The 14,350-nt window shown below is 44.5% G+C and overlaps 2 protein-coding genes across 2 annotated transcripts; both read right to left on the bottom strand.

Moving 5' to 3' along the window:
* Window positions 1-331: 331 nt before the first annotated feature.
* Window positions 332-5,065, bottom strand: cnp (2'',3''-cyclic nucleotide 3'' phosphodiesterase). The gene is made up of 4 exons (XM_030793620.1): window positions 4,940-5,065; window positions 1,525-2,629; window positions 1,277-1,404; window positions 332-945 (listed from the first exon to the last, which is right to left on the bottom strand). The coding sequence occupies exons 2-4, from the start codon at window positions 2,600-2,602 to the stop codon at window positions 475-477; spliced, it is 1,677 nt and encodes a 558-aa protein (XP_030649480.1). The 5' UTR covers window positions 2,603-2,629; window positions 4,940-5,065; the 3' UTR covers window positions 332-474.
* A 2,578-nt stretch (window positions 5,066-7,643) lies between these two features.
* On the bottom strand, window positions 7,644-13,523 carry odad4 (outer dynein arm docking complex subunit 4). Its single transcript, XM_030793631.1, has 12 exons — window positions 13,407-13,523; window positions 13,020-13,151; window positions 12,318-12,471; window positions 11,868-11,929; window positions 11,509-11,659; window positions 11,125-11,349; window positions 10,432-10,560; window positions 10,204-10,282; window positions 9,451-9,537; window positions 8,842-9,038; window positions 8,300-8,400; window positions 7,644-7,679 (listed from the first exon to the last, which is right to left on the bottom strand). The coding sequence occupies exons 1-12, from the start codon at window positions 13,521-13,523 to the stop codon at window positions 7,644-7,646; spliced, it is 1,470 nt and encodes a 489-aa protein (XP_030649491.1).
* Window positions 13,524-14,350: the final 827 nt, after the last annotated feature.

Below are 14,350 nucleotides of genomic sequence, written 5' to 3' on the forward strand. Positions count from 1 at the left end.
GTTCTAAAAGGAAGTCGGAAAGGGACAGGTGAGCACCGTAAAAGGAATGGAAGCGGCGTGAACTACGACCTGCGGCACGATCACCCGTGAGCTTTAGCTCAGTGATCGACGTGACCTTAAGGCAGAGACTAAGGCATCCAAGCTTGTGTTGCCAAGCAAAAAGAAATGGAAAAAAAGGCACCAGCTTTAAGGGTTTTGAGAGGTGTGAACGAGTAGGCCGCTTTGGATAACTGGTGTATGTTCAGACTCGCCTACCGATGAAATACACACCTAACTCTGTGCATACACTATAGCTGAAAAACACACACACACACACACACACACAATCAGTCCATACACACAAACACACAAAAAAAAAAAAAATACAAAGAGAAAAAAAAAAATCTGCTACTCGAGGGCTCTAAAGCCCTGACAACACATTGTCGCTCTCCTTCACCCTCTCTCTCTCTCTTTCTTTCTTTTCTTCAAACGCTTTCACAGAATGGTGCACTTGACCTTCTTCTTCTTCTCCCCCTCTTTCTTGGTCTGGTCGCTAGGGCGCTTGTCGTCCGAGTAACTGGAGAAGGTGGCGTCGGCGGTGACGGCCTCCCTCAGGGCAAGGTACCAGCGACCCTGGCCCAGGTAGGAGAGAGTACCCAGCTCCATCTCCTCTTCAGTGGTTCCCTCCTGCCCTCCCTGCTTCAACAACAGAATCTCTAGCAGGTCAAAACCAGTCTGGACCGGCTCCACGCTCGCAGAGCAACCCAGCGTCACGTGGGCGCGGCTGCCCACCGGCAGGGCGTCGACTCCGGTCAGGGTAGGGGGAAGACATTCGGTATCACCTCCTGTGGGCCAGAGCTTCAGTTGCTCTTCAGTGAGAGCCACTCGGGCACCAAACGTACGAGGGGTCACAAACAGAGCGGTGACTGACAGCTCGGTCTGGCCGCCATACGACTCCTTTACCACCTGGAGAAAGGGAGCAAGCAGGAAAGGTTCATATTCATACCTAGTGAAATCCGCAGTGCTAAGCTGGATAACAGGGATCAGTACCCGTAATGTACACGACAGGGAATTATAAAGATAAAACGTGAAGGTATGAACTGCCATTTCCAGACTCTTAAATGTGAGTAAAAACATTGTGGACTCGAGATTCCAGTTCTCAGCCTGAATCGAAAGAATTCTTGAAAACATGACAGGATAGCTTAGGGGGAACTTGTGGAATCTTGCCAAGTGGCAAAGTGTTTTGGACTTTGCTCCTTGATAACACAGTGAGACACGAGAAGAGAAAGCGACTTACCTGTTCCTCTGCATACTCTTTTGCCCCTTCCGCCTTGCCATAGTCACAGTATTTTGCAGTACAGTGAAGGGGACCTTTGGCCTCAAAATACTGCTCCAGATCCAACGTTTTCTCAGCCTCACCCGTAACTGAAAAACAAAACACAGAATACATCATGCGTTTAGACCAACAGCACAAAAAAAGGAAAAAAAAAGAAAAAAAGAAGAAGCAACTGCAAAATGGTTGAACCACGGATTACTGTTCCGTACAGTCACTGAGATGTTTCTTGAAGGCCTCAAGTGTGTCCAGAGTCTTGAGGAAATCCATGGTGTAGCACTTAATCCTCTCCTGAACTTCTGGAAGAAGGAGCCAACCGAAGAAAAGTGGTAGCTCCGGCTCCTTTTGTGGTTGCGCCACCTCTTTCTGCTGCTCCGCCTTCTCCTGCTCTGCTGAGGCCACCGCAGCGGCCGCCGGCTTGTCAGACTCCGTTCCCGCCACCTCGGTCTCCTTCGCAGCTTCATTTTCTTTGGCAGCTTCAGCTGGTGCCGCCTCGTTCACAGCTTCAGCTGGCTCCGCACTCTTTGGGACCTCCGCTGGAACCGACTCCTCCTTTGCGGGCTCACCCGTTTTCTCAGGCGCAGGCTCTTCGACGGCTTCGCGATTTTGCTTCTCCGGCTCCGCCTCTCGCGCCGGCTCCTGCGCTTTTACGGCGTCGGCCTCAGCGGGTTTCTCCGGCTCAGACGCCTCATTGACCGCCTCTTTCCGCTTTTCCGATTCAGTTTCCTTTACGGTCTCTTCTTCTAGTTTCTCAGGCTCTGGTTGGGTAGGAGGCTGCTCAGAGGGTTCAGGTGCCACCTGTTCTGCAGGTGGTGAAACTGCGGCTGGTGGCTCCACAGCTTTCACCGTCTGCTGCTCCAACACCGGCTCTGGGGTCGCCTCAGTTTCTGCCTCCAGCTCTGAATTGGGAACAAACTCCTCTGGAGACGTCTGGACTTCTAGGACCTCCTCAGGCGATTTCTCTGCATCTGCGGGTTTCTCGGCGGACGTCTCAACTTCAGCGTCTTTTTCAGAAGACTCGTCTGCTGGAGATTTCTCCGCCACTGCCAATTTTTCTACAGGGTTCTCCAATGCAGGAGGTTCATCTGGAGACTTCTCTGGCGATTGCTCTGGATCCCGACTTTCCTCGAGGGAATTTTCTACAGCGTTTTCTTGTTCTGCGAGTTTCTGTTGAGCTCCGTCGGGCTCTGAAGAGATTGCGGGTGTCTCTTCTTGCAACTCTTGCTGTTTATCCATTTCCTGATTCTCAGTTGGAGCCTCCAGCACTTCTGGTTTCTGTTCAGAATCCATTCCTCAACACCAGCTCAATGCACCAAACTGTCACAGAGAAACAAACAAGCAATAAGTTATTATATCCCAGGAGATTTGAATGCAGTGTATCTGACAGTACTGAGGTCAACATTTTATCTCACTATGGTCTAACAGGAAGGCCTACAGTGATTCTGAGCTGAACCAAATTTATGACAGTCAAAACAACATGCTGTTCAATGAGGTTAGGACTACACGCAAGTTTTAATATGGGGCTTAAGGCCAGTGTGCATCTAGTGAATGTTCCAGACGAACTGTTATTCCTTTATGAGAAAAAATTGGAGGAAAGAACAACAGTAAACTGAACACCCAGATCGTGAAAGTTCAATTGTGAGAGAACATTCTGATTTCACTGACATCAAGGTCCTATCCTTTTTTTTTTTTAATTGTTTTTATTATATGTAAATAATATTGTTGAGGAAACAAAGAAAGAAAAAGGTTTCAGACAAAAATGTTCATGTTCTCCATTTTAGGTGCCTACTGCCCGGCAAAACGAAGCTCTGAGGAGGAGGAAAAAAAAAAAAAAAAAAAAGACATTCATCTGTGCTTACCCGTCCTCCACAAAATTATAACTAATGACTTTCCCTCAAGGACCGGGAAGGAGAAAAACGTTAACTGCACTGTAATCCAGTCGGCAGTTTCATTGTTAGTGTGGGATGATGGTTTGTTCTCGATACTTCTCCGGCGCTACGATCATATTTGTTTTATTTAGATTGATTCAGGTTTGTATTTATTTAGAGAATTGCGGAAGGCTTTTGTTTCACCCTCTTATTTTTTTTTTCCTCCTGGCCAACCCCTCCCCTGGCCTTGTCTACCACTCCCTCTGTCTTTCTTCTGCGCTGCTTCTCGCTCCTCTCTCTCTCCCCCCCACCTCACCCCACCCCACCCCCCAACTCCTAGGAGCCCAGTGAGTTTCAAGGAAGGGCTCCCCCTCTCTAGAGCAGACAGTGTTAATCTCTGCTACATTTTTGTGGTTTTTCTCCCCACACCCATGCCCCTACTCCACAGTTCCCTTCACCTCCATAAAAGTGCAACGTCTCCGTGCCACACGGTTGATGCTATGGTTGTCTGGTGGATGACTAAGGGTATTGTGAAAATTTAAGTAATGGTTGGTATGGGCTCCAAAGTGTGTGTGTGTGTGTGTCTTATACGTGTCTGAACACATCATGAAAAACTACTGAACATCCGCGAGATAAACCTTGATTATTTCTCTGATTTTGCACTGTGACTGAATTTATAGCCGTTTTGGGTCCAGGAAAACGCTGTCTTACGTGGTAAGAGTAGCTAACACGTCCTCGGTTTCTTCTCTGAATCTTCTGTTTGCTTTTTTTCTTAAAAACGTATTAAGATCGTGACAAACAAGCACAATAAGCTGCATGCCCAACGTATGTTCAGTACTTAACATTGTTTCCAAACGCCCGACATTTGCTTACATGGTTTACTAAGATAACGCAGCCCATATGACACTGACAAAAATTCCCCTACGATGGATTGCCAGCTGACATCCGCACACCGAACTATGCAACAACAGCGCAATGTTAGTTTTACCTTGAACACAGTCCAGATACTGTTGAAACAGAACGCATAGCACGAGGAAAGCAGAAGTGTTGCATGCTGACGCGACTAGGCCAGTGTGTGTGATACGAACACCTGCGAATAATCGCGCCTCTTCTTTGTGTGATGAAGTTAGACTCGGATACGCCATCTAATCCAGTTACAAGCTACAAACAAAGAAAGCCTGGCAGAAAGCTCTGCTGAATTCAGCTCTTCGGGAAGAGGAATAAGACACCAAAGAAATCAAGACAACGAGTCTCAAATTTACAGAATACAGTTTTGTAAACGAGCGTGGTTATTGTAGGGCACAGTCCGTTAAGTGCAGTTACTAAAGGGCCCGGAAATAAAACTACGAAAACATTGGTTGATATCACTCCCAGGAATGTGTTAAAGTAGAACGTAAACAAAGGAGCCAAAATCAATAATTTTGTTACCTACTTTCCAACTGAGCACAACAATGAAACACTGGGTATTTTTGGGGAGTGGCTGTACCGCGGCCACGCTGCATGCAGACAAAACAAATCAGCGTGGCAATGCCAAGCTAGCGGGAAAACGCCACGTCTGAGGGAAAAGATGCCAAGAACGGGCTTTAAAAACTGTGTCTAGTGAATTCTGAGTTAAGAGATCGGCATGTAAAGATTCTCCAGTTAAATCACACTTGCCTGATAAGACAGGAGTAGAAGCTAAATGGGAAACGAATGTTCACCTGGCGGTAATGACGAAAAGATTAGAACATCGACTAATTTAAAAACCATTTGCTCTCACCGGGGATGTGGGGAAGCGAGTGTGTGTCCCGTCCACAGCCCCTACAGCGCTGAACAGCAGTTTGTTTCAAGTCCTCCGCTGATATCCCCGCCTGCCAGAGCAGCACTCAGGAAACAAAACTGAATCGTCGAGCTCTTGAGCACGCTATGGCACGGATATGCGGGCGTGGGCACGCGAGGGAGAGGCCGTCAGATGTTCGTGAGTGAGTGATGAAGCTCGGGACACTCCCACTGATCAAAAGCGCGCTCCCGAGTCCACTCACAAGACAGGATGAGTCGTTTAGCGTGAAAGTGACCAGAAAATCACGAGGACCTCGTCAATGAGTCATAGTGAACAGTGAATTATCTGGTTTCAACATATCCAGTGTACTCAAGGGCAACATATAGAATACTCAAGTACTAAGATAATTATCGTAGCTGTTATTCTGAAAGGATTATAAACGGGTGCAAATGCATGTTCTGATATGAAATCGTACGGTCGAACCGCTAATTCAGAGATATAAATTGTTTGGCATTTCTTCCCAGAAAAATGATCAAAAATTCCAAATAATAAGAAATAGATACATTAAAGATGGCCAAAGATATGTCTTAAGGGCAGAAAAGGAAATGTTAAGTAAATCGAGTTTCCCCACGGCATCTTCAAAGGGGCTTTTTTCCCCCACTGAGAAACGCTCGACTAAGACGCGTTCGTGGAATACCAGCCAAATGCTAAAGAAGCAGATGCCAGATGAGGCCTTCCGTTGAGCCTCAAATAAAAATTCGTGGAATAGCCTTTAATACTCATCCAGCTGGGGAGGGACTGTAGCAGAAATGTTTCATCTTCATGCCCTGCCATCAACATGTCCAAAGATGTTTACAGACGTGGTGCTAACTGGGTATGTCGGTGAAGAATAATAATTTTTACCAACATGTCAACGACGCTGCTAATTTGTTGCGGTTGTTGAGTGACAAGCCTCTGAAATCCTGTTGCTCTGTCCTGAGACGTTATTCATATTTTATGGTCCTTAGCGCGGAGTGTGATAATAAGCAGTGAATTTATCAGCGGAGTGATCTCAATAACCAGGGTCTTGAATGAAAGTTTAGATCAAGATCTCGATTACCCTCAAGGTCCTGGACCACGTAGACTCAAGCTACGTGTAACGTAACACTCGGTATTTGTCTTCTGGTCACAACACATTATAACTCAAATGCTCAGATTTCTTTGAATATTTCTTTTCATTCTTTGTCATGACCACAAACAGAGACACTTTTTGTTTAACTGCAGTTTTTTTTTCAACTTCCCACTCAACACGTTATTTAAGGAAGTTCTAACCCAAAAGAGAAGTCGTTTGGAAGAAGTATTCTTGAAGCAGCATAAAAAAACCCCCCTGATTGAACAGAACTGATAGGTTGCATGGAGAGGAGTTATCAGAGCTGTGTGGCGCCTGTTTGGGCTTGTTTCTCTTGCCATATCTCCCTTGCTCACAGTGCTGTGGTGGGAATCAGCTGAGGTAATTGGCCCTGACACCTTTGCAAACATGTCGAGCAGGTAGAGCCATATCAGCAGAATCACCCAGGGCTCCTAAGGACATTTAAACACAGGCATGCTGGAGCCTTCCTCACACACACACAAAAATATACATAGATATATTTTTTTAACTTCAATCCATTTGCCAAGGTATTGTCAGACTCAGTCTCTTTTGCTCTCTCTCACACACACACACAAAATGTGCAGTAAGAGACGGGTGTAAAGTGACAGTTAAAAATGTTATGTAATCTTTCAAAATGTCTTTTAAGCGACAGCCTCAACAGGGGGATGGGATCTGGTTTGTGAGATTTCAGTCGCTATGATAAGTACAGCTCTACTACCACTTCTTATCTCACACACATACACATCTGTCTGTGTGACAGCAACTACGTCAAATCATTTTCACTCTGGATTTTGTCTTGTGTCTGCTTAAGGCTACCTTCGATCTAGGACTAACGTGTTCACGCTTGGGTTTTTTTTTTTGCCATGATTTGACACTATAACCCGGGTCTACAAACCTGATGCTCAAAATGAGATCTGAATTTAATTCATTTGACTAGACGTGAGTGTGGCTTGGTTCAGAACAGGAATGAAACAATAATAATCTTACTTTAGCATGAGAGTCAACACAACGGTTTCACAAGCAATATTATTGTTTTTTGGGGTTATGTGAAATAAAGATGCACATAGGTTTCTTTTGCCTCATGAACATGTTACAGAAGATAATAATTTTACTGCCATTCACAGACAACACTGCGAACGCACAGACATATCCAAGGTTAGAGCTTAACATTCTTTGACCAATGACATCACAGTTAAGCTCAAATACATCTAGGTCTGTCGCGGGTAAAGTGTTTCACTCAATGCACCAAACTGTTCTTACAATGCATCATCTGTTTTGCTCAAACAGATAAGTGTCTGTCATATAAGTCAAGGAGAACAGGCTTAGTTACTGTTCCTCAGTATGTACTTGATTTACATGTATGAAAATGAGCAGAGAGGAGAGCGTCATAAGGTCGCTGAAAGTCAAACACTGTAGGGCATGCAGCACCCGGGCCTCAGATCCATATACAACATGCATTTATTCAAGGCTTTGTCTCCCTCGTCCCTGAGTTCACGCTCTGGTCACTAAATTATGATTGGTCCTCGCTGGATGTTTGTTTTGGTGGTTGGTTCATCTTCATTAATGAATCACCTCTCACTGAGTCACGTGTTGTCTGGCCTCACGAAGAGCCTGGAAGATTAGAGAGTCGAGTAAAAAATCGAGCCGAGAAGGTTAAACGAGTGAGGTTTGGGGGTAAAAAAGAGGAACTCTACTGATTGATGATGATTTTTCTTCCTAACTGCACTGACTGGAGCTGATGTGAGTATTGATTGAGGAAGTTGAACGGTTGTCATGGATTCAGATGATAAGAGGACAGAAAAGAGGATAATCTGTCAGAGCAGAGATTTCAAATCTATCTTAGTTGGCCTCTAAACTCTCACTGTTTCCTGATGTGGCCAACACCCTACTGAACCAAATACACCATATTCACGCTGAGGAAAATTACAGATGCTGAGTGCAGGAGAGAGGCCCCATAGGAATGGATTGGTAAAAAAAAAAAATACATACATAAATAAATAAAATGTATCAAAGAGAATCCTTGGTTAAAATGCGGTATTGCACCAGACCATGTGACCATTTCTGGGAATGCACCACTAAGGAGAATGAGACAGGACAACTAGAGTGGTGAGAAAGGCAGAGTGAGTCAGAGAACAGGAAATAGAAAGAGAAAGACAGATAGGCAGAGAGAGAGCGAGAGAGAGAGAGAGAGAGAGCGGAGGGGAGAAGAGGAGAGGAATGTCTGTGTTGACCTTTTGGATAGCGTCTCTGGCAGGGTCGTCCTGCAGTACTTTAGCCCGCTCCAGTGCCTTCTCAAAGTGAGCCACGCTGGACTTGTAATTACCAAGCTTCACTACGACGGGAGAGAGAAAGAGAGAAGACTGAGCGGCACCGAATAACAGACAAACACTGCCGGCGACTCCATCATTATTCAGCAGAAAAAAATGGCAGGGCTGGTTTCTTTCTGTGATCTGATCTGTAGTACACTAGCCCCCCATTAGCTGTTCAATACGCGATTTTACATTTATCTCATGTCTTGTTATATTATGGGCTCAGAAGTCACGATTGCATCATCACTGCTCTCTGTTATGAGAGTTGTACCATTATAAGTCACTAGTACTAATGCAACACTCTTGGTATAGTGGAGACTGTAACTGGCGTCATGCACGCAGTTCTTTTCATCTGTCTAGTTACATTCATCTTGTTTGATACTTCGTGGGTAGTGTGTTTTTTAAAAATCAGTTCATTGTGTTTTGAGGAATGCTGAATTCTGGGTAGCGTAGTGCTGACTCACACTCAGCCTGGGCCACTAGAACATTGGCATTGAGCTGCCATTTCTCGTCGGCGATGTCGTCAGCAGCGGCGAGCGACCGAGAGCCGTAGTCTCGCGCCTCGCTGTGGCGCCTCAGCTCCAGATAACAGCGTCCAATCTCGTGAAAGAGCCAGGCCTTCTCCAGACCCCCACGTACAAGGGGAATCTTCTCCTCCCAGCTGCAAACACACACACACGCGCGCGCACACACGCACACGCACACACACGCACGCGCACACACACACACAAGCGCACACACAGGCACAGATACAGACACACACATCAAATCTCAAGAACAGCGAAGATATCCAGTCCCCCAACATTTTAAGAATCATGTGTCCACATGCACAGACGTGCATGTACTACTAAAGCAACACAAATTGACACACACACACACACACACACATCGAAAGACAAACAGAGGATACTGGGAATCTGTCCTCTCAGTGAGAGGAACGCTCGCAAACACACGTACAAAATACACAAAAATTTGATATCAGCTTCACGAATTTCTCAACCAGCTAAAGAGAGAGAGACACAAACACACACACGTACACACGCTCGCGCACGCGCGTGCACGTGTAAACTCACATGTCTATGGCTTGCTGGAACTTGCCAATGCGTGCGTAAACACGGCCGATGTTGTCGAGAGCTCTGGATTTACTGTCTATCAAATTACTGTAAAACAAACACACACACACACGCACACACACACACGCACACGCACACATGCACACACAAAAAAAAGAAAAACACAACTTGAGCTGCCCACTTTGACATAATCTAACAGCATCTGGATAAGACTGCTGGTAAAACTGATCAATTATTTAAACTGAGGGGGAGGCAGAAGTTTGGCTGGACAGAACGACACAGACCTACCAGATCAGTGTCTGGTGAGAATGTCTGTTGTATAAGTCCTATTCTATTTGACTTGCAGCCAATCAATATTTATAAACACTTATGAACATGTTCGGAGGAGACCTTTAAATGCCTTTCGGCCCGTTCTCAATGACCAGTGCAGAATGATTGGTTAGTTAAGCAATATTGAGCAGTACATTTAATCTGGGACATCTTTGGATTATTCATCTTCTGCACAGTTTTCCTTGTTCAAATCTCATCAATGTTTGAAGGCGTCTTATTTTTAAACAGGGGTCAGAATGATGTTTAAAAAAAGCCCCGTGGCTCCCTTTTCATTCCCAATATGTAGAAGCTGAAGGTGCAGAGAGGGGGTAAATTACTTTTTGGTTTTGGTGACTGTATTACAAGCTTAGGGCATGTCCGTCTGGTAACTTCGCATACGGAATAAAGGACCTGATTGACGTTCCTGGTTGCCGTGGTACCCACCCTTGTCTGGCCAGTTCTAGATCTTTCTGATGGTTGTCCAGGGCCTTATCCATCTCTCCCAAATCCATCAGAGCATTACCTGAGCAAAAAAAAAAAAAAGTATAGAATATGTATCCTGACTGGTGATCTCCGACAGTTTAGTAACCCCGGTTGTAATGCTTGAGATGTTAGCCTGGCCAGCGTGCACCTGATCCTGGTTCAGTTTCAGAATGAGACAGTAGTAGTTACCTATGCAGCTATAGAGGTTTCCCAGCACCTCATTCTTGTTGGGTAAAGCATCCTCTGACCAACCCTGCACCGTCTTCAGGACCTCTCGTGCCTTTTTCAGGCCGCTCTCTGCGTTGCCTGCGCTCAGTGCTGAAAGGAAATATTTTAAAACAATTTAAACCAAACCGATCAACTAAATCAAAAATCTAGACACAACCAGAAGCATAGTGTGTGTGCCACTGACTAAACACGATCTAATTCTGAGGGTCTGACTCGGGTTTGAAACTGAATTTAATTATGAACCTGTAACACAAGCTCTTAAAAGCTACGTTTGCCAATTTTGCCTGAAGGTTTCACAATTTGTTGGTTTAATCCAAGCTGACAGTCATCTCTTACAAAAGACTTAATGGCAGTAAGAATTCACCAGCATTATAAGGATAATTTGACTGTCGGTATGTAATAGAAGGAGGGTATCCACATGTGACATCGACAGGTGTTCACTGGGTCAGTCACACCTACAAGCAAAACAGCTTAAAGTAACAGAGTAAACACTCATTGGTGGAACTTCTGGATTTTTAAGTTTGTTACTTCTACACTACCATCTCTGTCTGTCTGTCTCAGTCTCTGTCTCCCTCTCTCTCTCTGCTGTGAATCTGTTTTAATCTCCTGGTCTGTTGATGACTGATGATTGGGGAGGGGGGGGGGGGGGCTGACCTGTATCGATCTGCTCCAGGTTGGAGAGGACGTAGCGGGTGGGGTCAGAGGGGGGGCTGTTGCGTGCGCGGTTCCACTGCTGCTGCATGAGTTTGCGGTCTCGCTGTCGGGCGTAAATGGGCTTCTGCTGGCGCCAGAACTCGGTCCGGGTGTCCAGGTACGAGATGCAGCCCAAAATCAGGTCCTGTAGTTTCTCTCCTCCTCGTGTCTTTCCTTTTATCAAATCTGGCAGTAAAAAAATAAATAAATAAATATACACACGACCGACATCCACCCATTCTAGGGACTCCTTGGCTGAAAAATGTTTAAGAAAGTTTAATGAAAAGCTTTGAGCACAGACACTCAGAAAAACCTGATAAGCATTGCGAATGATTCCAAACACACCTTCGTCTTTAAGCAGTTTCTCCAAGTATTCTTTGTCAGCATAGAGCTCTCGCAGCAGTTGCTTGGCTATTTTTTCACTTTTGGGAGTCTTTTGGCCGTGCTGTCTTAATTCTTTCTTCAGAGGATGGATAAAAGGTTTCAGCTGAGACTTCTTCAGCTGACACACACAAACAGAGGTCATGTTACTGGGGTTTAAATACAAAACCAAAAAAAAAAAAAACGGAACAAGTCTCTCTAATATTCACAGGCATAAAAATACACCCTATCAGCTGCAAACATTCACACGCACACGCACACACACAGAGAGAGAGAGAGAGAGAAGTGTGAAAGATATTCAGCAATGACAGAGAGCTACAGACCTCATCAGCCTTGTGGAAGAAGGACAGGTCGCCTTTGCTCTCCAGTTTCACAGAAGAAGGGCCTGTTGAGAGAGAACGGAAGTGGCCAACGCTGTCTAACTTTTAAACATCACTCAATATTTTACATACGCCTTCTGTTTTGCAACAGATAGTATTCAGTGCTATTCAGTACTTGCAATGTAACATAGATTTTAAGTCAATTTTTGATGTATTCAGTGAAGTTCAACCTAAACCATTACCTTTTTAGCATATGAAATGAACTGACTTGAGTTCAAAGCAAACAGGCTTCAACACGATATAAATACTCAAAAAACAGCCACCCTAGTTTTGTCTGTGCTAAATCAACCTATTAATATTATTGCTCGCACTGTCACTGTTCCTATAACTGTCACCTCTCACCACAAAGAGACAATTAGAAAAGTGTTTTTAGGAGGTCTCTCTGGTACGTACTGCCCACAGAGTTTTCGATGGCCTCCTGGGCTTTCTGAATGCCCAGTCTGAACTCATGCAGCTCTGGCCTCAGTTTGTGTCCTCTGTGATAGAAGACAAGGGCAAACTCAAAGTCTCCCATGGTGTACAAGGCCTCTGCCTTCTGATACAAACCCTGTCAGAGAGAGAGAGAGAGAGAGAGAGATGGGAGGGAGAGTTATGCAAAGTAAGACAAAAAAAAAAAAAAAGAAAGGTAAGGGAGACGTCAAACCAGATCTGTATACCGACGCATTAAGTTCAGTTACTACATTACATATGTCGGAAAAAGAGAGCTGAATATTTGGGATGTTGAAGAATTCTGGATGTGAGTCGAAAGGCAGGGCCTCAACTGGACGTTTCTCTTAAAAAATAACCTAGGCTATAAACTCCAGTGTTAATGTTCCACCATTAGTTTTTTTCTCATAACTCTTCCTCCCAGGAGAACAGAAAACTAAACGATTGGAGCACACCGCGCGAGCGCAGAAATAACCGTAGAAACCGTAGAATAATGACAAGTCAACGGCTCCCCCTACCGGACATTTTGTGTAGGACATCATGGAACTATCTCTGTCTTCCGTTTATCATTACAAAAATATATCCAAACGAGATGGTCTTATCAAAGTATAATAATCGCATAAAGAGCACTCCTGTCTGACGTCTTGTTGAACAGTCTTTTTGACGCACCTTGAAGAATTCTTTGTCATCTTTGAGGGAAGCTTCAGCGTCACGCAGGGCATTCTCCGGATCCCCCATTTTCACATAACACTTTGATCTGGCGACCAAGCAATTCCTATCGTCGGGTTGTAGTATTAAAGCCTGTGGTAGGATGGTTAGCCGATAAGGTTTTAGAACCAAATTAAAAATATTATTTATGTACACAGAATACTTACATAATAAGATAACATTCGTGAAGCATTTAAATGATCTAAATGATCTCGAAAATATGTATTAATACTTTCTGTGCAGCATGTCAAGGAGCTGGCCTCTCTTGTTGGAGTGCAAAATTCACCGCCAGTGTTAGCTACATGAGCCAGCTTGCTACAAAGCTAAAACCAGGGCTTGGTGACCTACCGTGGAGTAACTCTCAACTGCTTTGGCATACTCTCCTTTGTGATACAACTGGTCACCTTCGGCCATATAAGTGGAGAATGTACTTTTCGGCCCTTGTTCTCCTTCATTTTCCGACATCTTATTTCCCCCTAAATGACCAATATTACACCAAATTACCAGTACCAACTTTGGGGTGGCACCGTACGTTGCTCGAGACGACGTATCCTAGTAACCGCTCTAACAAACTCAGCGGCTGATCATACCAAACACGCTCACCGGCTGTAACAATTTAGTATTGTGTGGCAATAGTGTTACGCATTGCTGCTCACCAACAAATATGGATTTTGTTCATTTACAAAAATCTTCTATTGAATGTGATCAACAAGAATTCAACTGAAACAAAAATGAATGAAACTCAGATAAGTACACCAAAAATGCAAATAAAAGACAAGACACATTTGCAGGGGAAAACAGAAAGAGGCTAATTTTATTTACATGGCTGTTTGAAAAGGGTCCATAGACAAGACTGTTGCTTTGGTGTGAGTCAGAGCCCTGACAGGGGGGACACTTTTGGGGTACAGTAAGTGGATCTCCTGAAAAAGGACACAATTTCACAGCCTGAAATATGGATTTATTCATGAGTTAGTGTCACATTGGAATATAGTTAAGGATGGATGTCACTTTTTGTAAGGAAACTTGACAAGGAAAGTTTGATAAAAGGACAGACACATTTATTCATATGCGACTCCTTTTTCTGTTTACGCTGCACTTTTACGCTGATCTAGGAGCAGCCATTCCAAACTCGATCTCTACCCTTAACCACAAAGAGAAATGGCAAAACTGATCTCAGATCAGCCAAAAAGGCTTATTATTACAAAGTCCTTATAATCCACAGATGTCGTGAACTACTTTTGGAAGGGACAAAGTGTTCCCGGGTATTCAAGAACATCCCTTGTATGTATGTA

The sequence above is a fragment of the Chanos chanos genome, chromosome 16 (genome assembly GCF_902362185.1).
Source record: "Chanos chanos chromosome 16, fChaCha1.1, whole genome shotgun sequence".
In the NCBI taxonomy this organism is placed as follows: Eukaryota; Metazoa; Chordata; class Actinopteri; order Gonorynchiformes; family Chanidae; genus Chanos; species Chanos chanos.

Excerpts from the sequence above, each read along its gene's own strand:
- cnp (XM_030793620.1), bottom strand. The coding sequence starts at position 2,602 with ATGGATTCTGAACAGAAACCAGAAGTGCTGGAGGCTCCAACTGAGAAT. Across the intron at positions 1,405-1,524 it reads CAAGAAACATCTCAGTGACT|TTACGGGTGAGGCTGAGAAA; the intron begins GTACGGAACAGT and ends TTTGTTTTTCAG. Across the intron at positions 946-1,276 it reads AAGAGTATGCAGAGGAACAG|GTGGTAAAGGAGTCGTATGG; the intron begins GTAAGTCGCTTT and ends CCCTTTCTCCAG.
- odad4 (XM_030793631.1), bottom strand. The coding sequence starts at position 13,523 with ATGTCGGAAAATGAAGGAGAACAAGGGCCGAAAAGTACATTCTCCACT. Across the intron at positions 13,152-13,406 it reads CAGTTGAGAGTTACTCCACG|GCTTTAATACTACAACCCGA; the intron begins GTAGGTCACCAA and ends ATCCTACCACAG. Across the intron at positions 9,039-9,450 it reads TTCCAGCAAGCCATAGACAT|CTGGGAGGAGAAGATTCCCC; the intron begins GTGAGTTTACAC and ends GTGTGTTTGCAG.